The sequence below is a fragment of the Zea mays genome, chromosome 5, assembly GCF_902167145.1.
Source record: "Zea mays cultivar B73 chromosome 5, Zm-B73-REFERENCE-NAM-5.0, whole genome shotgun sequence".
Lineage (NCBI taxonomy): Eukaryota > Viridiplantae > Streptophyta > Magnoliopsida > Poales > Poaceae > Zea > Zea mays.
The window spans coordinates 184,407,342-184,433,898 of record NC_050100.1 but is presented as its reverse complement, the minus strand read 5'-3'; the positions used below and the strand labels follow the sequence as shown (position 1 = coordinate 184,433,898).

The 26,557-nt window shown below is 44.9% G+C and overlaps 2 protein-coding genes across 2 annotated transcripts; one reads left to right on the top strand and one right to left on the bottom strand.

Annotated features, from left to right (window-relative positions):
- Positions 1-1,118, top strand: LOC778437 (high affinity nitrate transporter). The gene is made up of 2 exons (NM_001112459.2): positions 1-300; positions 488-1,118. Exons 1-2 carry the CDS (start codon positions 153-155, stop codon positions 949-951), a joined length of 612 nt encoding a protein of 203 aa, NP_001105929.2. The 5' UTR covers positions 1-152; the 3' UTR covers positions 952-1,118.
- Positions 1,119-22,986: 21,868 nt separating this feature from the next.
- LOC100191989 (uncharacterized) lies at positions 22,987-26,337 on the bottom strand. Its single transcript, NM_001137413.1, has 3 exons — positions 25,729-26,337; positions 23,525-23,905; positions 22,987-23,193 (listed from the first exon to the last, which is right to left on the bottom strand). Exons 1-3 carry the CDS (start codon positions 25,980-25,982, stop codon positions 23,169-23,171), a joined length of 660 nt encoding a protein of 219 aa, NP_001130885.1. The 5' UTR covers positions 25,983-26,337; the 3' UTR covers positions 22,987-23,168.
- Between the last annotated feature and the right edge of the window lie 220 nt (positions 26,338-26,557).

The window sequence follows — 26,557 nt, the reverse complement described above, 5'->3', positions numbered from 1 at the left end:
CCGAGCTCAGATCCCTCGCCTCGTGTCGTGTCTCCGGTCGACGACGACCAACAGCCAGTGTGGGCCAGACGGACACCGCCGAGCTATAGCGCTTGGTGATAGCAAGGGACGACCGGCGGCCGGACCGGAGCACGTACGTACGTACCGCAGCGATGGCTCGGCAGCAAAGCGTGCAGGCCTTGTGTGTGCTGGCGGCGCTTCTCTTCGCCGCCTCCCTGCCGTCGCCGGCCGCCGCGGGGGTGCACCTCTCCTCGCTGCCCAAAGCGCTCGACGTCACCACCTCCGCCAAACCCGGCCAAGGTGCGCGCGCGTTCCGGCCCGGCTCATAGTCATAGCCAAAGGATTAGCACTTTGATTACTTGCTCGGTTAATTCATAGTCCTATTCTTCTCTATGTTTGAAACCCCCCTTTAGATTTGTTCATTCACAATCAAGGAGCTAGCTGATTAAAATACACACGATTGCCATAAAATATATGCTTCTCGCAGTCCTGCACGCCGGCGTGGACTCGCTGACGGTGACGTGGAGCCTGAACGCCACGGAGCCGGCCGGCGCCGACGCCGGGTACAAGGGCGTGAAGGTGAAGCTGTGCTACGCGCCGGCGAGCCAGAAGGACCGCGGGTGGCGCAAGTCCGAGGACGACATCAGCAAGGACAAGGCGTGCCAGTTCAAGGTCACCGAGCAGGCGTACGCGGCGGCGGCGCCCGGCAGCTTCCAGTACGCCGTCGCCCGCGACGTCCCCTCGGGCTCCTACTACCTGCGCGCCTTCGCCACGGACGCGTCGGGCGCCGAGGTGGCCTACGGCCAGACGGCGCCCACCGCCGCCTTCGACGTCGCCGGCATCACCGGCATCCACGCCTCTCTCAAGATCGCCGCCGGCGTCTTCTCGGCCTTCTCCGTCGTCGCGCTCGCCTTCTTCTTCGTCATCGAGACCCGCAAGAAGAACAAGTAGAACGAGTTGCGGCTGCGCGCCATACATGCATACATGTAAATCGTCGGCGGCGATGAGTGGCTGTCGTTGCTGATTCATTGGTGCGCGCGACTATTTTGGTGTATCATGTAAGTTACTTTTCTGCAGTGTGTGCGTCAAAATTACCAAATAATAACTTAAGTTTCTCTGCTGATCCGGTTTTCGATTACGAATGGAGGGGCTCAAAATATATATAGTCTGCTCGAAAGTGGATTATATTGCCCACTTATTACAAATTTATTTATTTCTAGTTTATTTTGCAGTAATCATTGAAAAGGCCAGCCCAGCGTCTCTCTTCGATTTAAGTAAACAATAGCATAAAATCCGCCTCCTCATCTAAGCGTTTACCACTCTATTAAGCTACATCTTTCGATAAAATGGTAGAGCATGTGTCATTGACCTGCAAGATTCAATGCTCTATCCTCTGAGCTGTTCGCCTGTTCTCAAGAGTGAGCAAACATGAGGGGCATCAAAGATCATTTCCATATGAAAATCTCGGTCAACTGCGACGCAAAGAAGAATCGTTGGACACTTCTCCAAACGCGATGAAAGGCCAAGAAGGTTATGCCACACTGTTTCCACGGGAATTAGTCGGCACACCGGTGATCTATCGTTTGAAGAAACGAAAAGCCAATGAACTTTGTCAACGGCACAGAAAAAATGACGATAGCGTCACAATCTTCCAACAAAAGCATATATTTCCACGAAACCGAACCATTTTGTTGACGCTTTTTTGGAGCGCCAAATACTCAAGAAGAACCGGCGGCGGTGCTCTCTGGTCAGGCGCGGACGGTCCGCGGCCTGGGGCCGGACGGTCCGCGACCTGGCGCGAGGGCTAGAGTTTCCTGCCTGACGGCCGGACGGTCCGCGCCCTAGGGCCGGACGGTCCGCGCGTGCGCAGGGGCGGCGGAAGATCACCGGCGGCGCCTGGATCTCGCTCCCGGGAGGGACCCCGTCGGGGAGGAGAGATCCCAGGGGTTGTCTTAGGCTCGGGCCGGCCGACCTAGACTCCTCTAATCGGCGTAGAGTCGAAGAGAGGTGAAGAATTTGGGGATTAAGAGGCTAAACTAGAACTACTCCTAATTGTACTGGAAATAAATGCGAATAGAAGTTGTATTGATTCGATTGTTGATTCCAAATCGGCCGTATACCTCTCTTTATATAGAGGAGGGGGGCTGGACCCTTTACACGACTGGATTCTGGGTTAATTCCGCAAATCTAGCCAACAAACATAGCACAAAACTCGGAACCCTAAACTGCTCTGCGCATGCGCGGACCGTCCGGCCCACAGGCGCGGACTGTCCGGACCGCGGACCGTCCGGCCCCAGGGCCGGACCATCCGGCCGCTCAATATGGCGCTCAACATATGCCCCCCCTGCCTTTTGGTGGAGCTGAGCAAACCAAAAGCAACTAACTCGATGTGATTACATCGGTTCTCTTAGGCATCCTGCCACATACTAGGATGGTACTGTTTGAGGAAACGCCAATTCAAAGCCTTAGGTAAGTCCTTGCCTTGTAATGTTTGTAGCAAATAGGCGTTGTCAGACATCACCTGTTTTACTTTATAAGGGCCTTCCCAGCTTGGTGACCATTTCCCGAACTTCCGGTCTTTATTCCTTAGAGGCAGAATGGTCTTCCACACCAAGTCCCCTACTTGAAATGATTTTGCTTTGACCTTCTTGTTGTAGGCCCTGGCTACCATGATTTTGTCCTTTTCTATTGCTCCCAAAGCTATCATCCTTTTGTCAGTCACCTCATCAATATTATCCATCATTGAATCATAATAATAGGTAGCAGTTAGATCATTTTGTCTGGCGAACCTGATAGCATTCAAACTTATTTCCACAGGCAACACTGCTTCCTGCCCATAGACAAGCTCAAAAGGAGATACTTTAGTAGCCCTATTGTGAATCATCTAGGCCCCTTTGGTAATGTTTTGGTAATTAATGACAACTACTTGTAGACTAACGATTCTTGGAGAAATAAGAATGCAGGGTTGGACCACATAGAACAGGAAATGTTGAAGAATCATACGCATTGGTTGTGGATCAGATGAAGGGAAAGGTATAATATAGGTTTCACTTTTGCCGGTCTTGAGGAGTTTATAGAAGATACCTGACCGGATTAGTAGGCTAGATAGCCGTACTATTAAGAGGGGTCAATGACTCAGATCTGTGTAAAACTTAGTGCCTCATAGAGCATCAAGTAGTTGCATTTGCATGAAGGACTAACGGCGCTTCTCATTTCGTGAGTTAAAAGTTCATTCAAAAGCATGTTTGAAAATTGCGAAGTCTTGGTCGCGCGGACTGTCCGGCCCTTGGGGGCGGACCGTCCGCGATCCTCCAGAGGGGTCCGAAGTCTGACCATTTGTGTGGACACTTTGTTCTATTGCACTGCGGACCGTCCGGACTTTAGGGCCGGACCGTCCGCAGTCATGACCAGAGAAGGGTGGCTTTGGACCAGTCCCTGAATTATAGGCGGACGGTCCGCCTGTGAGGGGCGGACGGTCCGCAAGTGTCAAACTCGTTTTTGGACAGGGACTGTGTGTTTTTATAGATTTGTACTACGGACTGTCCGGGGGACCAGTCCGGACAGTACTGTCTCAGGTCGCGGACCGTCCGGGATTTATAGCTGGACGGTCCGCGTGTGTTAACCTCTTTTGATCCGAGACTCGGGTGTTTCATTCTGCCAGGTCGCGGACGGTCCGGGCTTGAAGGGCGGACTGTCCGGACCCACCTTTTGAGTCAGCTCTGACATGTTTCAAACGGTCATTATAGCCGTTATTTGTACGGCGGACCGTCCGGCCCTAGGGCGCGGACGGTCCGCGTGTGCGCAGAACTGCCCCCTTTTGCACATAACGGTTGGTTTTAGATGGGGGACTATAAATAGAAGGGTAGCTCGTGTGAGAGACCTCTCTTGGCCATTCCTTGCACACATTGAGCTCATTTGTGATCCTCCAACTCACTCTCTCACACTCTTTGCTTGAGATTGCATTCTAGTGAGAGATTGAGGGTTCCTAGTGCATTTGCATCATTTGGTGATTCTTGAGGCACTAGGTGGTACACCGAGCAAGCGTCGTTGGCTTGTTACTCTTGGAGGTTGCCGCCTCCTAGACGGCTCGGGTGATTGTCTCTGTCGAGCTCTCCAAGAAGATTGTGGAGAAGCCGCGGTGTGGATTGTGAGGGGTTCGCGCCTACCTCGCCGGAGCGGCAAAGGTGACATTAGTGGAATCGAGGTATTGAGTGATTTCTTGTCCACTTGGCTCAAAGATCAAGTCGTGTCTTGATAGAGGAGCAAGTGAGAGCTTGAAGTCCACCTCAACGTGGATTAGGGGTGATCGGCAAATCACCGATACCACGGGATAAATTTCGGTGTCTATTCCTTCTAGCATTACTTATTGCCTTGCAATTGATTAGTGCTTTGCTTATTGTCCTTCAAGTATTCAATCTCCGTAGTTGTCTTTCATACATTGTTTACTTATTGACACTAGATAATTTATTCCTCTTGTTGTATTGATTAAATTTATTTAGTATTGTTGTTTTTAGTCAAAACCGTCTATTCACCCCCCCTCTAGCCGGTGTCCTAGATCCTACAAGTGGTATCGGAGCCGAGGACTCCATTGTTTGTGGATCTAATCATCCCGGAGTGGGACAAAATGGCTAGTAACAACAATGTGCACATTGGGAAGCCACCGCTCTTTGATGGAAACAATTATGATTATTGGAAAATAAGAATGTCAATGCATCTTAGAGCAATGGGTGGAAAAATTTGGCCAATTGTTAAGGATGGATTTGTTGTATTGAAGGAAGATGAACCATCCGTTAGTGATAATGAGAATATCCTCACAAATGATCAAGCCATGAATGTCTTTTATGATGCTCTTGATATACATGAGTTCAATCGTATCAAGAATCTCACAACCGCTCATGAGATTTGGATAAAACTAATGGAGATTCATGAAGGAACTACAATTGTGAAGAGTGCCAAACTATATGTGTGCAAAGGGAAGTTTGAGCAATTTATTATGAAAGAAGATGAGTGTGTATCCGATATGTTCAATCGGTTGAATGAGATAGTAAATGAACTCAAAGGACTTGGTTTTAATGTACCGGATGTGGATTTCACACACAAGTTCCTTAGATCACTTCCGGAGAAATATGAGACTATTGTGACAATGCTAGTAAGGAGTGATCTATCTACAACTTCTCCAACCGAAGTATTGGGAGAAATTCTCACTCAAGATATATTCAAGAAGTCACAAGCCGATGCTTTAAGTTTGGCAAAGAAGGTGAAAAATGAATCTATTGCTCTCAAAGCCAAGGCCTCAAAGGCAATTGAAAAAGAAGATAGCAATGATGAAGAAAATGAAAGTGAGAGTGATGGTGACATGGCTTTATTTGTAAGGAAATTCAATAAATTCATGAAGATGAAAAGAGGTCAACCTAGAAGAGGTCAAACATCTAGAAGAAATGCTTTCAATGATAGAAAATGTTTTGAGTGTGGGGAACCCGGTCACATTGCCATGAATTGCCCAAGCAAGAAGAAGAAGGGCAAAGATGAAAGTGACAAGAAGAAAAAGAAATACTATAACAAGAAGAAAGATGGCAAAGCCTACTTAGTTGAATGGGACTCGGATGATAGCTCGGATGATGATGATGATGATGACACCTCATCCAAGCTTAATGCCGGAATTGCCATCAAGGAAGCTCCCTCACTCTTCTCATCCCCCCATTGTCTCATGGCAAAGGGAGATGCTAAGGTAAAAATCATCACCGATTTAAATGGTATAAAAGATGATGATGATATCGATGATGTTGATGATGATGGCTATTCATATGATGATCTTGTTAGAATGTTAGGTGAGGCCGATGACTACATGCACAAAGAAAAAGAAAAATTTAAGACCTTGAAGGAATTGTATAAAAACCTCCAAGTGTCTTTTGAGGAGCTCAAGACCTCTCACAATGACCTCAAAGAAAATTGTGAGAAGCTTGCGGATGCTCAAAAATCATCTATTGTGCATGAAGTTGAGGTGGTCACTAAGGATGTTGGAGTCACTTGTGACTTACTTGATAGTCTTACAAGTGAACCACTACCTACTAACTCTATTTGTGATAAATGCAAAATTTCTCTCAATGATAACATTGCTCTTGATGAATCAAAAATTATTGTTGAGAATGAAGTGTTAGTAGATAGAATAAATACTCTAACTCATGACCTAGAAAAGGCATATGGTGGTAAGACTAAATTGGATTTCATATTGGGAAGTCAACGATGCTCTCTTAACCGTGAAGGTCTTGGATATGTTCCCAAGAAAGGAAAGAATGCTTTTGTAAAGCAAAAGACATTGTTTGTGAAAGAATGTGACAAAGTGTGTCACAAGTGTCACAAAAAGGGACATGTTAAGAAAAATTGTCCCAAGTTCAAACATGTATCCTCCACTTGTTTTGAGCATTGTTATGTTCTTTCTCATAATGCAAAAGGTGTTCATGCTAAATTTGTTGGTACTTCAATTGTTGGAAACAAAAAGAAAGCTATTTGGGTACCAAAGACCTTGGTCACTAACATACAAGGACCCAAGCAAGTTTGGGTACCTAAAAGAGATTGATTTCCTTTTGTAGGTAAACTACAAGGCGGGAGGGAATCATTGGGTGTTGGATAGTGGATGTACTCAACACATGACCGGGGATATGAAGATGTTTACCCAAATGAGTGAGGAAGATTGCTCAAATTATGATAGTATCACATTTGGAGATAATCGTAAAGGAAAGGTTAAAGGTTTGGGTAAAATTGCTATCTCAAATGATCATTCTATATCAAATGTGCTATTGGTTGAGTCTTTGAATTTTAATTTACTTTCCGTAGCTCAATTATGCGATTTAGGATTTTGTTGCAATTTCACGGTTGAAGATGTTATTATCTCTAGTGTTGATGATAGCAATCTTAAGTTTAAAGGTTTTAGACATGAAAATCTTTATCTTGTTGATTTCTCATCTAATGAGGCAAAGCTCACAACTTGCCTATTTTCAAAAGCTTCACTAGGTTGGTTATGGCATAGAAGACTTGGTCATGTTGGGATGAAGCAACTCAATCGGTTAACCAAGCATGACTTAGTTCGAGGCTTAAAAGATGTGAAGTTTGAAAAGAACAAATTGTGTAGCTCTTGTCAAGCCGGTAAGCAAGTGGCAAATACTCATCCAAATAAAAGTCAAATGTCCACTCATCGACCTTTGGAATTACTTCACATGGATTTATTTGGGCCCACATCTTTTGTAAGTATTGGTGGTAATTCTTATTGTCTTGTGATTGTGGATGACTATTCAAGATTTACTTGGGTTTATTTTCTACGAGACAAATCCAATGTGTTTGAAACATTCAAGTCATTTGCTATATTGGCTCAAAATCAATTTGATTTCGACATCAAAAAGGTTAGAAGTGATAACGGGTCGGAATTCAAAAATGCAAGAATTGATCAATATTGTGATGACAAGGGTATCAAACATGAATTCTCTTCCAAATATACCCCGGAACAAAACGGTATTGTTGAAAGAAAGAATAGAACTCTTATTGACATGGCTAGGTCTATGTTAGCGGAATATAGTATATCGGATTCTTATTGGGCCGAGGCAATAAATACCGCTTGTCATTCATCTAATAGACTATATTGTCACAAGCTCTTGAAGAAAACTCCATATGAATTGCTCATTGGTAGAAAGCCAAATATCTCATATTTTAGGGTATTCGGTTGCAAATGTTGTATTTTGAGAAAGGGGAGCCAACTTTCTAAATTTGAGAAGAAATGTGATGAGGGTTTTCTTCTTGGATATTCTTCAAATAGTAAGGCTTATAGAGTCTTCAACAAAACTCATGGTATTATTGAGGAAGCATATGATGTTGAATTCGATGAAACAAATGGGTCTCAAGATGAGAGTGATAATCTCGATGATGTTGGGGGAACTCAATTGATAAATGCAATGAAAACAATAGCCATTGGTGAAATAAAACCAAAGGAATATGATGATGAAGATAGTGTGGTTGTCATTCCTTCATCCTCAACTATAAATGAGGAAGATCACCAAAGCCAACAACTCAATGAAACCATGGATACTAATGATCAAGGTACTTCAAGACCCTCGGTTCCTCCTAATGCTTCAACAAGCAATTATCAAACGGTATCAAGAATTCATCATTCCATTGTGAAGGATCACCCGGTTGATCAAATTGTGGGTGATATTAGTAAGGGTGTTCAAACTCGCTCTCGTATAGCTTCGTTTTGTGAACATTTCTCTTTTGTATCTTGTATGGAACCTAACCGTGTAGATGAAGCTCTACTTGATGTTGATTGGGTGAATGCAATGCATGAAGAATTAAATAACTTCGCTCGAAATGAAGTTTGGGAGCTTGTTGAGAGACCAAAGAACCACAATGTTATTGGTACAAAATGGGTGTTTCGCAACAAGCACAATGAAGATGGTGTGGTAGTAAGAAACAAGGCAAGATTAGTTGCACAAGGATATACTCAAATTGAAGGATTGGATTTTGGGGAGACATTTGCTCCCGTAGCAAGATTAGAAGCAATCCGGATTCTACTTGCTTATGCTTGTGCACATAATATCAAGCTCTACCAAATGGATGTAAAGAGTGCCTTCCTAAATGGTAAGATTAGTGAACTAGTGTATGTTGAACAACCTCCCGGTTTTGAGGACCCCAAAAGACCTAACCATGTGTTCAAGCTTGCTAAAGCTCTCTATGGGCTTAAGCAAGCTCCACGCGCTTGGTATGAAAGGCTTAGGGATTTCTTGCTTTCCAAAGACTTCAAAATTGGGAAGGTTGACACTACCCTATTCACTAAAAGAATTGGAAAAGACTTATTTGTTTGTCAAATCTACGTTGATGATATTATTTTTGGATCTACTAATGAATTATTTTGTGAAGAGTTCGAAAAAATGATGTCAAAAGAATTTGAAATGTCTATGATAGGAGAATTGAGCTTCTTTCTTGGCCTTCAAATCAAACAATTGAAAGATGGAATTTTTATAAGTCAATCAAAATATTTGAAGGACATGCTCAAGAAGTTTGGTTTAGAAAATGCTAAGCCTATCAAGACTCCAATGGCAACAAATGGTCATCTAGACTTAGATGAAGGAGGTACTATGGTTGATCAAAAACTTTATCGTTCAATAATTGGTAGTTTGCTTTATATTACCGCATCTAGGCCCGATGTTATGTTTAGTGTATGCATGTGTGCTCGATTTCAAGCTTCACCTAGAGAGATTCACTTGAAGGCCGCTAAAAGAATTCTAAGATATTTGAAGTATACTCCCAATATTGGTCTATGGTATCCCAAAGGTGCTCACTTTGAATTAATTGGATATTCGGATTCGGACTATGCGGGGTGCAAAGTTGATAGAAAAAGCACCTCCGGTTGTTATCAATTTCTTGGTAGGTCTCTTGTTTCATGGTCTTCTAAGAAACAAAATTCGGTTGCTCTATCTACCGCCGAGGCGGAATATATATCGGCCGGAAATTGTTGTGCTCAACTATTATGGATGAAACAAACCTTATTGGATTATGGAATTATTTTCAAGAATGTGCCTCTCATGTGTGATAATGAGAGTGCGGTAAAATTGGCTACCAATCCGGTCCAACACTCAAGAACCAAGCATATTGATATACGACATCACTTCTTAAGGGATCATGTTGGCAAGGGAGATATCTCTATTTATTCCATTGGCACGGATGATCAATTAGCAGACATTTTTACAAAGCTTTTGGATGAAACAAGATTTTGTTCTCTAAGAAGTGAAATGAATGTGATCGATCTCTCAAATGTGGCTTGAAGTTGATCACACATGTGTCGTATTGCAACTTGGGTCTAAATATGCTCTTTATGCTATTTATTTGGTATTTTTGGTGCATTTTTCATTCCGAATTGCTCTAGATAGTTTAATTCAAAAATTTTGCATTACTCAATTACATCATATGTATATGCATGCATACTAACTCTTGAATTGGTCAAAATGTCCATATATGAGCACCAATTCGAATTCGAAATTCAAAATCAGCAAGTGGACAGCAATTGGAAAAATGAGTATCAGGCCGCGGACCGTCCGCCCATGGACCGCGGACCGTCCGCAGCATCAGGAACTGGACAGTCCGATCAGCCTCGCAGACCGTCTGAAATCATCAGGGCGCGGACCGTCCGCCGCCCCAGCGCGGACCGTCCGCGACAGGGCAGTAAAACTGGACAGAGGCCGCAGACTTGTCATTTGTGCTCATTTGCTATTTCTCCCTTGCTCTCCACTCGCCAAATACTCTCCTGTGTCGAGTGTGCGCGGACGGAGCAGTGAAGTTGGGCACGGACAGTCCGACAGCTTGTGACAACATACCATCAACATGTCTTCATCACGGTATTTTCAAATCTTGTGGATTTCATCAAATCTCTTCAGTTTTGAGATTATTTGGGTTTCTTCTCTGATCTGAAATTAGGCAGTGGTTTTTCATATCTAATTGGTGGAATTGATAGTATTACTCCCTATGAATGCTGTGCAAAATTTTGAACTCAGTTGAATGGGTATTCTCTGCACAATCTTCACTTCAACATTTGTGGCGGCTAGGGTTCCTTGGGTCGCCACTGGTCGGTCGCGGACCGTCCGCCTAGTTGGCGCGGACCGTCCGGGCCTCTGGCGCGGACAGTCCGGCCTCCTAGCGCGGACCGTCCGGACCCTAGCAGAGCATTACAGTTCCATTCCTCTTATAATGGTGATTGATATCAACTATTTAGTCATGAATGTTTGTCACATTATTGCAGTGGTTTTGGTGGTCTCCGCAAGAAACTTGCAGGTCGCTTCAAATCAAAGCGTCCTCGTGGAGGTGATGATGATTATACACCGACCACTGATTCAGAGGCCCAATCCTCAGCTGGGGGCACTGATTCTATGGATACTGAGGACCTTCCCCATGTTCATCCTGACTATCCCATTGACATTTCTGGATGGACCTTTCCAAAGCACAGGCTCTCTATGGCTGAGTACTGCTCTAGGCGGACTGTGAACCAGTACACTCTGCCATCTGATACAAATATCCAGTTTTTCCACACTCAACTGCAGTTTGATGTCTTTTGGGGCACCTTGGTGGACACAAATTTTCATAAGCATCAGGTGATTGATTGGTCCTTCTTGCTAAGTCAATCTGTCATGGAGGGTCTGATCCCTAAATTTGAAACATGTGGACTATATCAGTTTATGGGGCAACGCACAGATTTCAATGAAATGGCTGTTAAGCAATTTCTGGCTACCTCGGAGATTGATATTGAAGAAGAATCTATCACCTGGATGACTGGCTTCAAGCGTTATTCTGCTTCTTTTGCTGACTTTGCCACTGCTAACAGTCTGGACTATGGCACCATTTCAGCTGGGCTGGATCTTTATACTGAAGATAATTTTGAGGATTTTGTGCAGTTTTATGAGCCAGCCAGGCTTGGTATACCTAGGAGGTTTGGAGAGACAGCAGGACTCAGACATCATCCTGCTGTCATCAACAAGATTGCCAGAGTCACCATTCTTCCCAAGAGTGGTGATAAGAGTAAAATACGGGATAAGTTCTGGAACATCATCCAGCACATAATGAATGGTGAAGTCATGAATATTGTTCTTTTCATGATGAGGCAGCTTAATGATTTGAAAATGGACAAGAATCAAAATTTGGCATATGCTCCTTACATTATGGCTCTCATCAAATCCAAGACAAGATTTGAGGGCCCATGCGAGATTGTTCACACTCCATTCAGGCCTTTTAAGAATGAGATAGAGTTTCTCACCAGGCCACTCACTCCCTTCCCAGATGATGAGGAAGACCCTGGCTATGAGGGTGGAGCAGCTCCTAATGTTGAGGGCCAGCAGATGCCTCCTCCTCCACCTCCTCCTCAGCCTCAGCACTATTGGGAGCCTGCTCCAGGATACTTTGATCCTTATTTTCACAATCTGCAGCAAGGGCTTGAGACTCATATTGATACTCGCTTTGAGGGCCTGATGACACATGTGGATCACCGTCTCGATGACATGCAGTCTCGCTTTGACAGTAACTGGGATGCACTCAACTCTGAATTTTCTGAGTTTCGTGATCAAATTCACACTAATGTCACTGATCCCATCATGTCCAGGCTGAATAATATGCAACAGAGTTTTCAAGATAACATGGGTGCTCTCTCCAGTCAATTTGACAATCTTTCTACAAATGACAACTTGCATGATATTAGTCAGAGGCAGCAGCAGCTCCAGCAGGACTTTGGCCAGTTCTCCTCCCTGTTTGACACCTTCAGCACTCACTACTACAACATGCATCCTCCGCCAAGTGATCAGTGAGACCTCTCCTTTGTGGCAATTGATGCCAAAGGGGGAGAGAAGTGATGAGAAGTTGTTGTCTGGCGTCTCCTTCAGGGGGAGTTGGTGGTTTTATGTGGACATTAAGACCATGCATATGCATTTTACCTTTTCATGACGCTTGCATTAGTTTATGTCTTACGCATTTGGAACTGATTTGATCTGTTAACTCTATGTCGTATGTCTGTGGACTATTATCTGTAATATTCTGTGGGATGAACTATGTTTTAGTTCAAATTACTCTGTGTGTGGTTAATCGAGGTGTGATTATAATTGCTGCGCTCACTCTACGGATCATCTCCTGTATGCCTCGATAACCATGATTGTAGGAAAGTCTCCATCAAACTCCAATATATTATGTGTGTTATATCTTCAGCTTCAAATAATCCTGCACACACTTAGGGGGAGCCTTTCCTAAATATTGAGTTTTCATTGGGATTTATCTATCTCTCGGACAGAACTTCAAATCAAGATAAGTCTTATGAAACTCATCTCCAAGATCTATCTTATACCTTAGGTATGAGAGAGATTTGGAGAAACTAAACTTCTCTTTAATATACTATGTGGTGTTGTCATCAATTACCAAAAAGGGGGAGATTGTGAATCATCTAGGCCCCTTTGGTAATGTTTTGGTAATTAATGACAACTGCTTGTGGACTAATGATTCTTGGAGAAATAAGAATGCAGGGTTGGACCACATAGAACAGGAAATGTTGAAGAATCATATGCATTGGTTGTGGATCAGATGAAGGGAAAGGTATAATATAGGTTTCACTTTTGCCGGTCTTGAGGAGTTTAGAGAAGATACCTGACCGGATTAGTAGGCTAGATAGCCGTACTATTAAGAGGGGTCAATGACTCAGATCTGTGTAAAACTTAGTGCCTCATAGAGCATCAAGTAGTTGCATTTGCATGAGGACTAACGACGCTTCTCATTTCGTGAGTTAAAAGTTCATTCAAAAGCATGTTTGAAAATTGCGAAGTCTTGGTCGCGCGGACTGTCCGGCCCTTGGGGGCGGACCGTCCGCGATCCTCCAGAGGGGTCCGAAGTCTGACCATTTGTGTGGACACTTTGTTCTATTGCACTGCGGACCGTCCGGACTTTAGGGCCGGACCGTCCGCAGTCATGACCAGAGAAGGGTGGCTTCGGACCAGTCCCTGAATTATAGGCGGACGGTCCGCCTGTGAGGGGCGGACGGTCCGCAAGTGTCAAACTCGTTTTTGGACAGGGACTGTGTGTTTTTATAGATTTGTACTACGGACTGTCCGGGGGACCAGTCCGGACAGTACTGTCTCAGGTCGCGGACCGTTCGGGATTTATAGCCGGACGGTCCGCGTGTGTTAACCTCTTTTGATCCGAGACTCGGGTGTTTCATTCTGCCAGGTCGCGGACGGTCCGGGCTTGAAGGGCGGACTGTCCGGACCCACCTTTTGAGTCAGCTCTGACATGTTTCAAACGGTCATTATAGCCGTTATTTGTACGGCGGACCGTCCGGCCCTAGGGCGCGGACGGTCCGCGTGTGCGCAGAACTGCCCCCTTTTGCACATAACGGTTGGTTTTAGATGGGGGACTATAAATAGAAGGGTAGCTCGTGTGAGAGACCTCTCTTGGCCATTCCTTGCACACATTGAGCTCATTTGTGATCCTCCAACTCACTCTCTCACACTCTTTGCTTGAGATTGCATTCTAGTGAGAGATTGAGGGTTCCTAGTGCATTTGCATCATTTGGTGATTCTTGAGGCACTAGGTGGTACACCGAGCAAGCGTCGTTGGCTTGTTACTCTTGGAGGTTGCCGCCTCCTAGACGGCTCGGGTGATTGTCTCTGTCGAGCTCTCCAAGAAGATTGTGGAGAAGCCGTGGTGTGGATTGTGAGGGGTTCGCGCCTACCTCGCCAGAGCGGCAAAGGTGACATTAGTGGAATCGAGGTATTGAGTGATTTCTTGTCCACTTGGCTCAAAGATCAAGTCGTGTCTTGATAGAGGAGCAAGTGAGAGCTTGAAGTCCACCTCAACGTGGATTAGGGGTGATCGGCAAATCACCGATACCACGGGATAAATTTCGGTGTCTATTCCTTCTAGCATTACTTATTGCCTTGCAATTGATTAGTGCTTTGCTTATTGTCCTTCAAGTATTCAATCTCCGTAGTTGTCTTTCATACATTGTTTACTTATTGACACTAGATAATTTATTCCTCTTGTTGTATTGATTAAATTTATTTAGTATTGTTGTTTTTAGTCAAAACCGTCTATTCACCCCCCCTCTAGCCGGTGTCCTAGATCCTACACCTATGTTTAGATATTCTATGAGCCCATAAAGCCTCAGACAAAATCTTATGCCAATGTTTAGGATTATCAGATATTTTCTTTTTTATCAAATTAATCAATGTCCTATTGCTAGACTCGGCCTGACCATTGGTCTGAGCATAATATGGAGATGAATTAAGCATCTTAATTCTGTATAATTCAGCAAATTCACGTACCTCCTTTGACATAAAAGAAGTACCTTGATCTGTAGTTAAGGTCTGGGGAATGCCGAATCTATGAATGATATGCTCAGTTATAAACTCAATTACCTCCTTGTGTGTCATGTTCTTTAGAGCAACGGCTTCAGTCCATTTGGTGAAGTAGTCAGTGGCAACTAACACAAACCGATGCCCCTTTGATGATGAAGGTGAATTTCTCCAATAAAGTCTAATCCCCATCCTCTGAACGGCCAAGGTTTGATGATAGGATGTAATTCGGCTGCAGGGACCAACTGTAGGTCGCCGAATTTTTGACACACTTGGCAACCCTTGTAGTACTTGAAACAATCAGCTATCATACTAGGCCAATAAAAACCAGACCTTCGCAACAACCACTTCATCTTTGGAGCTGATTGATGAGTACCACAAATTCCCTCATGTACTTCGGCCATGGCTAATATAGCGTCATCTGGGCCCAAGCACTTAAGCAGGATGTCATTGACTGTTCGGCGGTAAAGTTCATCACTCATCAAAACATACTTGAAAGCTGTTCGCCGAATGTTCTTATCTGTCCTGATATTGGGATTTCGTAAATAATTAAGTATAGGTGTCCTCCGATCACTTGCATCGGCTTCATTGTCAGCCGAATTAATGAAAAGAACATTTCTGGTAACCCCGGACGGTCCGCGACCTGGGAATTTGGCTTTGCACTGGTTATCAGATTTTCATCTTTGTGAAACTTCCCTCTCTTTATCCGATAACCTGATGCATCTTGTGCCAAATCATTAGCTCTATGATTCTCAACTCTAGAGATATGCCGAATACTGAATTCGTCAAAAGAATGGATTATGCTCCAACATTTCTCAAGGTAACTATTTAGAGTACCATCAAAACATTGATATTCTTCTAACACTTGTTGGACAACCAGCTGAGAATCACCAAATACCATCACATGTCTTACTCCCATACCATTTAAAAGTTCTAAACCGAATAGGAGGGACTCATATTCAGCTTGATTATTAGTGCAATAAGTTTTCAATCGGCTAGAGAAGTCAAAGGAGACATTACTTGGTGAAACAAGTACAATGCCAATTCCTTGCCCTTCATTGCAAACCGATCCATCAAAATATAAAGTTCAAGGAGTAATAGTGAGGTATGATATGTCTAGCTCATGAATATCATTAACCCGATGTTCTATAATGAAATCCGCTACGACTTGGCCTTTCATAGATTTCAATGGTTCGTAGGCCAAGTCATATTCTATTAGTGCATAAGCCCACTTACCAATTCTACCACTCATAATTGGGTTATGCAACATGTATTTGATCACATCGGCTTGACCAGAAACAGTGCAATGACTAGATAGTAAATAACATCTACATTTGGTGCATGCGTAAAACAAGCATAAGCATAACTTTTCAATAAAAGTGTACCTTGTTTCAGCATCCACCAACCTTCGGCTTAGATATGCTACCACATGCTCCTTCCCCTCAGTTTCTTGTGTCAGAACAGCCCCAATGACCTTATCCTCAGCTGCAATGGATAATCGAAATGGCACTCCTGCTTGTGGTGCTTTTAATATAGGAGCCGAAGATAAGTATTTTTTGATGAGGTCAAATGCTTCTTGCTGTTCTGTCCCCCAAGAGAATTCGGCATCATTCTTAAGCCGAAGAATAGGGGTAAACACATCAATCTTCCCGGCTAGGTTAGAAATAAACCTTCGTAAATAATTCACCTTGCCGAGGAACCTCTGTACCTCGACTTTACAGGTCGGAGGCCCCACATTCCGAATAGACTTGATTCGGTCAGGGTCTATCTCTATACCACGTTCATGTATGACAAATCCTAAAAACTTACCAGCCGACACTCCAAAAGCACATTTACGTGGGTTCATTTTCAAACCATACTGACGCATTTTATCAAAGGCCTTGCGCAAATCAGCTATATGAGAACTAAACTCAGCCGATTTGACTACAATATCATCAATGTAAACTTCCATAGTGTTTCCTAACAATTCATGGAAGATCAAATTCATAGCCCTCTGATAAGTAGCACCAGCATTTTTCAGACCAAATGTCATGACAACCCACTCAAATAAACCAATGAAGCCTGGACATATAAAGGCCGTTTTAGACACGTCTTCTTCGGCCATGAAAATCTGATTATATCCGGCATTACCATCAAGGAAGCTAATAGTTCTATTTCCTGATGCATTATTGATTAATGTGCCGGCTATGGGCATGGGATATTCGTCTTTAGGAGTTGCTCTATTTAAATTGCGAAAATCAATGCATACTCTAAGTTTACCTGCCTCCTTCTTCTCCACCGGCACAATATTGGAGACCCACTCTGCGTATCTGCAAGGTCTGATAAAATCAGCTTCTAGCAGCTGGTGGATTTCGTCCTTGATGCGTGGGAGAAGATCCGAACGAAATGTTCTAGCTCTTTGCTTGAAAGGTCTGAAACCAGATTTAATAGGCAGCCGATGCTCTACAATCTCTCGGCTTAATCCAGGCATCTCAGTATAATTCCAAGCAAAGCAATCTGAATATTCCTTCAATAGACCGATCATCTCATTTCTAGAATCGGTCTTCAGGGTCTTGTTTACAAAAGTCGGCCTTGGAGTTTTACCATCTCCTATGTCAATCTCCTCCAAAGGATCGACCGATGTAAACCCCTGTCCTAGTTTATCAAGATCTCTGAATTCCTCTATCATGTCCCCCACAGAGGAATCAAATGATCTTTGTGTGATGGCGGACTTTCCGGTCTCGGGGACCGGATCATCCGTAATACTGTCTTTTCGCTGTGGTAGATGTTCGGTCTTAAAGTCCGAACTCTTTTGTGAAAGACCAGACCATCCGGCCTTGGCGGACGAACTGTCCGTGACCAAAGACTCATGAACTTTGTGTGTATTCATCATTTAACTTTATTTAGGATTTAGTCGATTCTCCATCGGCTCTAGCATTACAGGAATGAAACCTTTCTTATCTATACTTATGAATTGATAATCAGAAAAGTCTACTCCTGTGAGACATGTAGCAGTCTCATAAGTCCAGAGTACAGGGGCATCGGCCACAGCGATGCAGGCCGATACATCAATATGTACTTGTTCTATGTCATCGCCTACCCATTGTATCAGCATTTGATGTAATGTAGAAGGTATACATTGATTGGCGTGAATCCAATCTCTGCCTAGGATTAAACTGTAATTTCCTTCTACATCAGCGACGAAGAATGCAGCAGCAAGGGTCTTAGTTCCGATGGTTAATTCAACGGACGTGACTCCCCTGGCTTTGATCGAACTATCAGTTCCAACACCGCTGAGGGTCATGTTGGTCTTGACAAGTTCGTCATCTTGTTTACCTAATTTTCTGTATAATGAATAAGGCATTAGATTTACAGCCGCCCCTCCATCTACCAACATCTTAGCAATCGGTATCCCATCAATGTGGCCGCGCACGAAGAGCGGCTTTAAATGATTTACCGATTCTTTTGGTTTAGTAAAGGCGGCTTCTTTAGGACCAAAATCAAACTGGGCAACAACAGGTTTATCGTCGCCGATAATAGTACAATCGGCAGAAAATGTAATAATATTTACATCCATACCTGGGCGTTCTGGAGAAGCCTCGTAGTCGACCAGGTCTTCTCCCAGCAGGTCGTCCTCTTCCATTGATGTTGTCGTGTCGTTGGAGGCTTCCTGGTGAACGGCGGACGGTCCGCGCCTGGTGCAGGTTGTCCAGAGACTTCCTGGTGAACGGCGGACGGTCCGCGCGCAGGGGTCGGACGGTCCGCGCCTGGTGCAGATTGACTTTCTATTTCTGTGGCCGTTTGTTTTTTCTCAACGGCCTTCGGCCTCCATTTCTTTTGCGGTGGCGGGTATAGTGGATGTGTGTCATTAAATGTCTTTTCCGCCTCCTTCTCCTGGCTCTCCTTTGCTCTTAAGCGCTGTAATTTTCTCTTTTGGGATCGTGTCAATCCCGCTGGGCACCATCGGGGCATGGAGTATTTTGGATCGGCTGTTTTGATGGTAGCCGTATCCTTTTCGGTTGTGTTGGCCGATTCGCCGAAAATCATCGGCCCTTTATTATCTTCTTGTATGACAACATCTGCAGTGCCTATTTTGATGATGTCCTTTTTTTGTTGTTTTTTGAGTTGCTGCAGGCATATGCCCCCCTGCCGGATTGGTCGGCCTAGAAGGCCGAGTAGTCCGGCAATCCTGTTGGGTTTGTGCCTGGTGACCGGATTGAGCAGTGCTCAATCGGTCTTGTACTGGTGGCGTCAACCTGTCAAAAACAGATGTTTGGGGTGCCCCCCAGGCGGGGTACTGTGGCATCCCAAATGGATATGGTGGCATGCCCCACATTTGATTTGGGACATATGGCGAAGGTAAATATGTGTATGGATATGGCATAGGTGGATATGGAGGTGGAGGTGTCCATGCAGGTACGTTAGGTCTCACTTGTACAGTATGACCTTTCATTTCTTCCGATTGGTGGGGTGGTCCAATCGGCCTGACCTGACGCTGCTCATGAATGGGTGAGCGGGGTCGCTTTGCTGGCCGGTCACTGGGGCCGACCTTCTTTTTTACGTATTTAGACAATAATTGATCAAAAGTTGGGCCGGCTTTAACCAACCGACCAGCTGCCTTGAATGTATTTGTTTTCCACCTACCTATCTCTGGTCGTCGTGGTTTGAAAGTACGTGGACGTTGTGAATCCTGAGTACGGCCGGACCGTCCGCCGGAGCACTCCGGACCGTCCGGTGGGGTCCCGGACCGTCCGCGCCTACGTGTCGGACCGTCCGGGATACGCAGCACGGGTTCCTGCATCTGTCTCCCTGTCTGCGCTTGCCCCCCAGTACTGGAGGCTGTGATGGTCACCTTTAGGGTCTCCCCTCCATCGGGAGTCTTCTCGGCCACCACTTTCCTGCAAGAAACTTTATGATCCCCATCGGCCTCCTTAGCATTGTCGATGATTGTCTCTTTGTCTTTGTCTTTATCGGCTGTGTTTGGCCGAACTAGGACTTTCTTGCCCTCGAAGTCAATCATGTTCATCGGAAAGGGCTCTGTATCCACCTGCATTTCCTGAAATTTCAATCGTCCTTCATTAATGGCCGATTGAATCTGTCGCCGAAATACATTACAATCATTAGTGGCATGAGAAAATGAGTTATGCCACTTACAGTACGCACGACGTTTTAGCTCGTCGGCGGATGGAACAGTGTGATTTATTTTAATATTGCCATTTTTGAGTAACTCGTCAAATATTTTATCACACTTACCGACATTAAACGTAAACTTAACCTCCTCTTGCCGTTTCTTTTGAACCGGCTGCAAGGAGGGACAAGCCGAAGATTTGGCCTGTTTTGGCCAAACCATTTCAGCAGCATACACTTCCGCTGATTCGTCATCCGAGCTACTTTGGTCGCATTCTACTATATGTACGTTGTGACACATTGTTTTAGCAGTTTCTTTGCTCCGGCTTTCGCAAGCCAAAGCTCTTTGGTGTAACTGTGCTAGCGTAAAAAATTGGATGCCTTCTAATCTTTCTTTTAAATAATATCGTAAACCATTAAAGGCTAATCCTGCTAGCTGTTTTTCTGCTAAATGAATTTGAAAGCATCGGTTTCTTGTATCTCGGAATCTCCGGATGTAATCATTAACCGATTCATCTTTTTCTTATCGTAATGACACTAAGTCTACCAAATCCAACTCATAGTCACCGGAGAAAAAATGATCATGAAATTTTTGTTCTAAATCCCCCATGATGAAATGGAATGAGGAGGTAAAGTGGCGTACCATGCAAACGCAGTTCCTGTTAAAGATAACGAAAATAAACGTACACGAAATACCTCTGTGTCAGCCAACTCTCCTAATTGTGCTAAAAATTGGCCTATGTGTTCACGTGTGTTCTTTCCTTGATCACCCGAAATTTTTGTGAATTCGGGTATCCTGGTTCCCTGTGGGTATGGGTGGTGATCAAATCGGTTGTCATAAGGTTTCCGATATGATTGCCCCCCAGGAACCATGCTTACTTCGAGCTTATCTCGGAACGCCCCGGCTATTTCTTCCCTTACTATATCAATGGCAGCCGGTGCGAGACCACCGGCTCTCTAGTCAAACATAAGTGGGGTTGGCTGGATATTAGCATGTTGTCTTTCCCCCATTGGTTTGAGTTACGTGGTGCATTTCTATTTGCCCTATATGGCTCATAGGTCTGATCGTTTCTTTCCGGCCTTCTAGGTGGGGCCGGAAAGCTTTCCTGGGCTCTGGATCCTGAATTAATGGGCTGGTGCATTGCATAGTGTGATGGGAAGTGTTGCTGGGACGGGCGAGGATTCAGGTAATAATCCTCCTCAAAAGACTCATGCGCGGACTGTCTGGACATTGGCCCGGACCGTCCGTGATTATGTGCGGACCGTCCGTCGTTGTACGCGGACGGTCCGACTGGGTAGTTTAGATTCTGTGTCGTGTGTGGTGGTTCGGGCGCATATCTAGGTAACTCATTAAAAATCGGCCCGACTGTTGTTGGTCCGGACGGTCCGCGCTCACGTGCGTACGGTCCGGGCATGCGCATATCGGCTGATTTGCTGCCGATTTGCGGTTGCTCAGGGTATGTGTCCATCGGCATCCCATAAAGGGGTTGTGACTGGTCGTGACAACCTGTAGCCGATGTGTTACACGTGTTACCTCCTAACTCAACCTCGTGCGAAGGAAAATTTGTGATACTAGATTTATCAAATGCACGTACTAGTCTCTTAAGATCGCTTTGCATACCCCCTATGATGTTCTGCATTTGTTCACGCTGATCTTCTACATAATTTCTAAGAGACTGCAGATCGTTGGTATTACTTACATTGGGGATATCTGGCGTGGGTTGGAGCGAAGCCGGATCCGTCGCCCGATGTCGGACGACCTTGTTGTTCCTGTCCACTTTGAAGTTGGCCAAGAACTTTGCTTTCGCGTCCTGGATCATCCGCTCCTTGTGCTCCTCGAACTGGAGCTGCTCGTCAGCCAGCAAGGTTTCCCAAGTCGGCTCTATGATGTTGCTTGGAGAAATATCAGAGCTATCCCTTGAACCGGCCATTGAGGGCCGATTTGATGAGCTTAGATATGTATGTTCCCAGCGGAGTCGCCAAAAAGTATGTTGACGCTTTTTTGGAGCGCCAAATACTCAAGAAGAACCGGCGGCGGTGCTCTCTGGTCAGGCGCGGACGGTCCGCGGCCTGGGGCCGGACGGTCCGCGACCTGGCGCGAGGGCTAGGGTTTCCTGCCTGACAGCCGGACGGTCTCTGCCCTGGGGCCGGACGGTCCGTGCCCTGGGGCCGGACGGTCCACGCGTGCGCAGGGGCGGCGGAAGATCACCGGCGGCGCCTGGATCTCGCTCCCGGGAGGGACCCCGTCGGGGAGGAGAGATCCCAGGGGTTGTCTTAGGCTCGGGCCGGCCGACCTAGACTCCTCTAATCGGCGTAGAGTCGAAGAGAGGCGAAGAATTTGGGGATTAAGAGGCTAAACTAGAACTAGACTAGAACTACTCCTAATTGTACTGGAAATAAATGCGAATAGAAGTTGTATTGATTCGATTGTTGATTCCAAATCGGCCGTAGACCTCTCTTTATATAGAGGAGGGGGACTGGACCCTTTACACGACTAGATTCCGGGTTAATTCCACAAATCTAGCCAACAAACATAGCACAAAACTCGGAACCCTAAACTGCTCTGCGCATGCGCGGACCGTCTGACCTCAGGGCCGGACCGTCCGGCCGCTCAATATGGCGCTCAACACATTTGCTTTCACATCTTCGCTCAATCGTAGGCTTCCCGAGCTCTCGATTGCAGTGTGCATACACGAATCAATAGACGATTGTACGGTAGCAAGGAAACCATGCCAACGGTACACGATTGTACGGTAGCACAATACCATGCAGTCATGCATCCAGGCCATGTGGCTTCCTTCGGTATCTGAGCCCACGAATCGATTCCTCAATATAGTATGAAGAGATACGGTCTAATCTACCGCCTTTTTAAACAAAACATTGGCAAAGAATGTTAAAGCATAGTTATGCAGGAATCAATAGCAATAGCTAGCCTATGTATGAAAGGCTCAAAGCACCTGTTTTGACATGGAAGAGGAGGGCAAAAGAAAAATTACGCACACACAAAAAAAGAGGAAATGGAAGAAAAACACCATATAAAGGTGGTAATTAACAGGTTCGTGCAATGTAATCTGTATTGCCCACGATGCTCTCCATTCTTCCAAGCCAAACAAAATGGGAGTCAAGTAGCAAGAGGAACATAACTTATTCTTCTGCAGTTTCGAAGAAACGATGGCAAAAAAAAATCTGACCCCTATAGTCTCACCACCTCTGTCCTGCGGACGACCTGCAAATGGAGATATCATACTTTATATACAAACAACAGCATTCCCATGGCCAAGTTCAGTAAGGGATGTAAATAACAAAATGTATGGGTACAATACTACAATGAGCGGTAACCTCACACCTCAAAATCCTAGAAGGACATAACGTGGGGAAGAACGTGTGCTAAGGTTACGGTATTAAATGATAATCACAATTAACAAACAATCAAAATCAAGGACTACCCAATTAAATCTATGTTCATGTCTAAAGTTTGCGAGAACCATAGTAAACTTCAGTTTGTTTCGGTTCGAACCAAAAACTCATAACAAAACAAGCACAAGAAATTAGCATACCTCTCTGAAATTCTGTTGCCACCAAAAGAGCCTCTATCTCTGCTCCCCTGAAACCCCCATCTTTCTTCAGTTGGTTTTGTATATTGCTCTGTGCTGCTGTGTGCTCGTGGCCTTTCCATGGACTCTTTTATTTGGGGTTCATCTACAAAATTAGTAGGTGGCGATGCTATAACCCTGCCTGCTCCAGAACCAGGTCTTTGCAAAAATCTGATCTTGTCATCCATCGCAGTTCTAAGAAGTTCCAGCTGCTCTTCCATTTGAGTTATTTTCTCAGACATGGCTTTTGCATCCTCATCACTTATCTTGCCTTCACTTTCGTCTAGTTCCACCTTAAGTAGGTTAATCTCTTCTTTCAACACGTTCTCTTCATTTGTCTTTGGTCTGAAATACCAATTTCCATGTCACGCTCAGTTGGAAATTATTCATATGATATAGCAAAAAATGTAAATGGTTGTCAGATAAGCATATATGTAATTTAAATAAAAAATAACAGATTCGTAATTCAGCAAAGCATGCTACAACAATGAAATAAGTGGATCGGCCAAAAATAGACAACTAACTAGGCTGAGTTCTTTGAAGGACTGCTTAATATGAGTTGAGCAAATTCCATGTTTTTAGACAACGTAACCTCATAACAAAATCAGTTCACCCTTGTGACAGGCTATGCACAGATTGAGTTATTGATTCTTCCCAGCACCGAAGCATCGGACTTTGCAACCAATTGATAGATTATTCAAACAACGGAAGTGAAAATATGCATAGCTGTCCAAAAGAAAAGCAATGGACCTTAGTATCTAAATGAAGCCATGAAGGGAAATATTATCTTTAGTACAGCTCTCATGATTCATTAGTGCATACTGCAGTTGATGTTTAGTTTTTTTTTAAGGAATGTAGAAATTACTCAAGACCCTCATAACGCCAATCTTAATAAGGTCTGGAACTCAGGACACAGGCAGTGCCAGGGGAGCAATGTGTTCTCCAAAAGATAAAAAGCAGAAATGACAAGGTAAATACATTCTGATGCCTTTTTAGTGAATGAATAAAGTAGACTTGAGAACTTCCATAGTAAAACATTTGTGATTCAGTGTTTGTCTATCCTAAAGTTTTTGTTACTACATGATACAATTTTCAAACAGGATGTGTTAGAGCAAAAGGGCATAGCCCCAGTCTTATCATTATAAGACCAAATATCAGCTATAGCAACTGGATGGGTTACATCCAAGCAAAGCCTAACTCAGGTTCAACAGAAGATAAAACACATTTCAGTATGAGTTCGTGTTAAAATCGGAACATTATATGGGAAACACAGTAACCTTACAACATAGGACTGAAAAATGAAGTTTACAGTATTTATTATCTCACCAGCAAAATTCATGGGATTGCTAAACCTAAAAATAGAAAGATGATATATGTACTGCCAACTTAACAAGTGACTGGTAAAGCATTATTAAAGGGAAAACAGAACAGTCGAGTAAAATGGTGTTAAACAAAATGAAACCCTAATGCTGCAGTATTTAGTATATGCGCATATTCATTCAGATTAAGCCATCATGAAAACAAAAATGACACTAAAAGACAAAATAGATCAAATTCAGCTAGCAGCAATACTTAACATATGCTGGCAGGTTTGCTACATATTTTATTGGCTGAAAAGAAGAAATGAACATTCAGCCCCAACCGATACTGGTTGGGTGTCTAATTAACATTAGAAGCTCAAGGAGAAATATGTAACAAATGCCAGCGTCACAATACAATATCTTCAAAAGGAGTATATACAGCTATTATAATAACCGCATCACAGTTATGGAAGCCCACAGCACTATGCCATTTCTCAGTCAATCCAGGAAATCTGCTCCATCATCTATCATTGCTCCATATTTTTACGCACTAGAAATAAGCAGTTGTACAAGCAAAAAAACTTAACGCATTCCTACTCTCCTACTAGGACATTGTAGAGCGATTTTGACGGACAAACAGACATAATTTTTGAAAGAAAAATGAATAATATAGTAAAATAACTTGTGTTTTGAAGCAACAAGATGGGTACTAGCAGCGCTAGAAAAATGTCCTAGCTAAATACCACAAAATGAAACCAAATATTCGAACATGCAACATTACTAGTCTTTATTTCGGTATTGAATCCACAGGCGAATACTAATGGTGCATGCTTTGTGAGAGTCGGTTCAGATCAATACATGGCATACCTATCAATCTGGCGATGCTCCAGCTCTTGGTCAATCTTCCTCCAGTCCTTCCCTTTCTCTTGCAGAATCACCTCCCTTGGCTTTGCTTCACCAAAAGGATTAACCTTCGGCCGCGCCGTGGGTGCGGCTTCACTACCGGTGGCTGATATCTGTGACCCGGGGCTCCCAGGACGTGATGGTTGAGCACTCTCTGTCCTACTCGACTGCGAGCTAGTGGGTCGGCTAGTCCTCTTCTGATCAATCTCAGTTTCCATCTTTTTCCAGTCCAGCCCCTTATCGGCCAGCACGTCCTCCCGTGGCCTCGCGGCTCCAAATGGGCTCGGCCGGCTGCGTCCTGCCTCAGCAGGAGGGGTAGGGGTGGCCGAGGCGTCACGTTTGGGCGGATCAAGCACGATGCGAGGCCTCTCACGCTCGTCATTGCTCGGCGCGGCACGGGACCAGCGGTCGGAGGAGTCGGTCGAGACGGGCGAGTCGCGGAAGCCGCCGCCCGCGGAGCCGAGGCTCGGGTAGCGCGACGGGCCTGATGGCAGCGGCTTCTTCCCGCGCGACCAGTCGCCATCGTCGTCAGCGCGGCCGACGGACGCGGGCGCGCCACTCCCGAGGCCACCGTACCGGCTCCGCGAGCCGGAGTCGGCGGGAGAGGGCGTGAACGACTTCTTGCTCATGGACCAGTCGCGGTCCTCGTCGGCGCGGGAGGGCATGTCGAGATCCGAGCCCCTGCCGGGCGGCCCCCGGCGGCCGTCGTCGTCAAACCCGCCGCCACGGTCTCCGGAGCCGTAGGAGCGGAAGCCGCCGCCCAGGCCGCGGGGCCGGTCGAGCTCGTCCGCGG

What these genes read in the sequence shown, in the direction of transcription:
- LOC778437 (NM_001112459.2), top strand. Translation starts at nt 153, where the DNA reads ATGGCTCGGCAGCAAAGCGTGCAGGCCTTGTGTGTGCTGGCGGCGCTT. An exon ending in CTCCGCCAAACCCGGCCAAG is followed by an intron (nt 301 to 487) that starts GTGCGCGCGCGT and finishes TGCTTCTCGCAG; the next exon opens with TCCTGCACGCCGGCGTGGAC.
- LOC100191989 (NM_001137413.1), bottom strand. Translation starts at nt 25,982, where the DNA reads ATGGAAACTGAGATTGATCAGAAGAGGACTAGCCGACCCACTAGCTCG. An exon ending in GAGCATCGCCAGATTGATAG is followed by an intron (nt 23,906 to 25,728) that starts GTATGCCATGTA and finishes TTGGTATTTCAG; the next exon opens with ACCAAAGACAAATGAAGAGA. An exon ending in GGCAACAGAATTTCAGAGAG is followed by an intron (nt 23,194 to 23,524) that starts GTATGCTAATTT and finishes CTCCATTTGCAG; the next exon opens with GTCGTCCGCAGGACAGAGGT.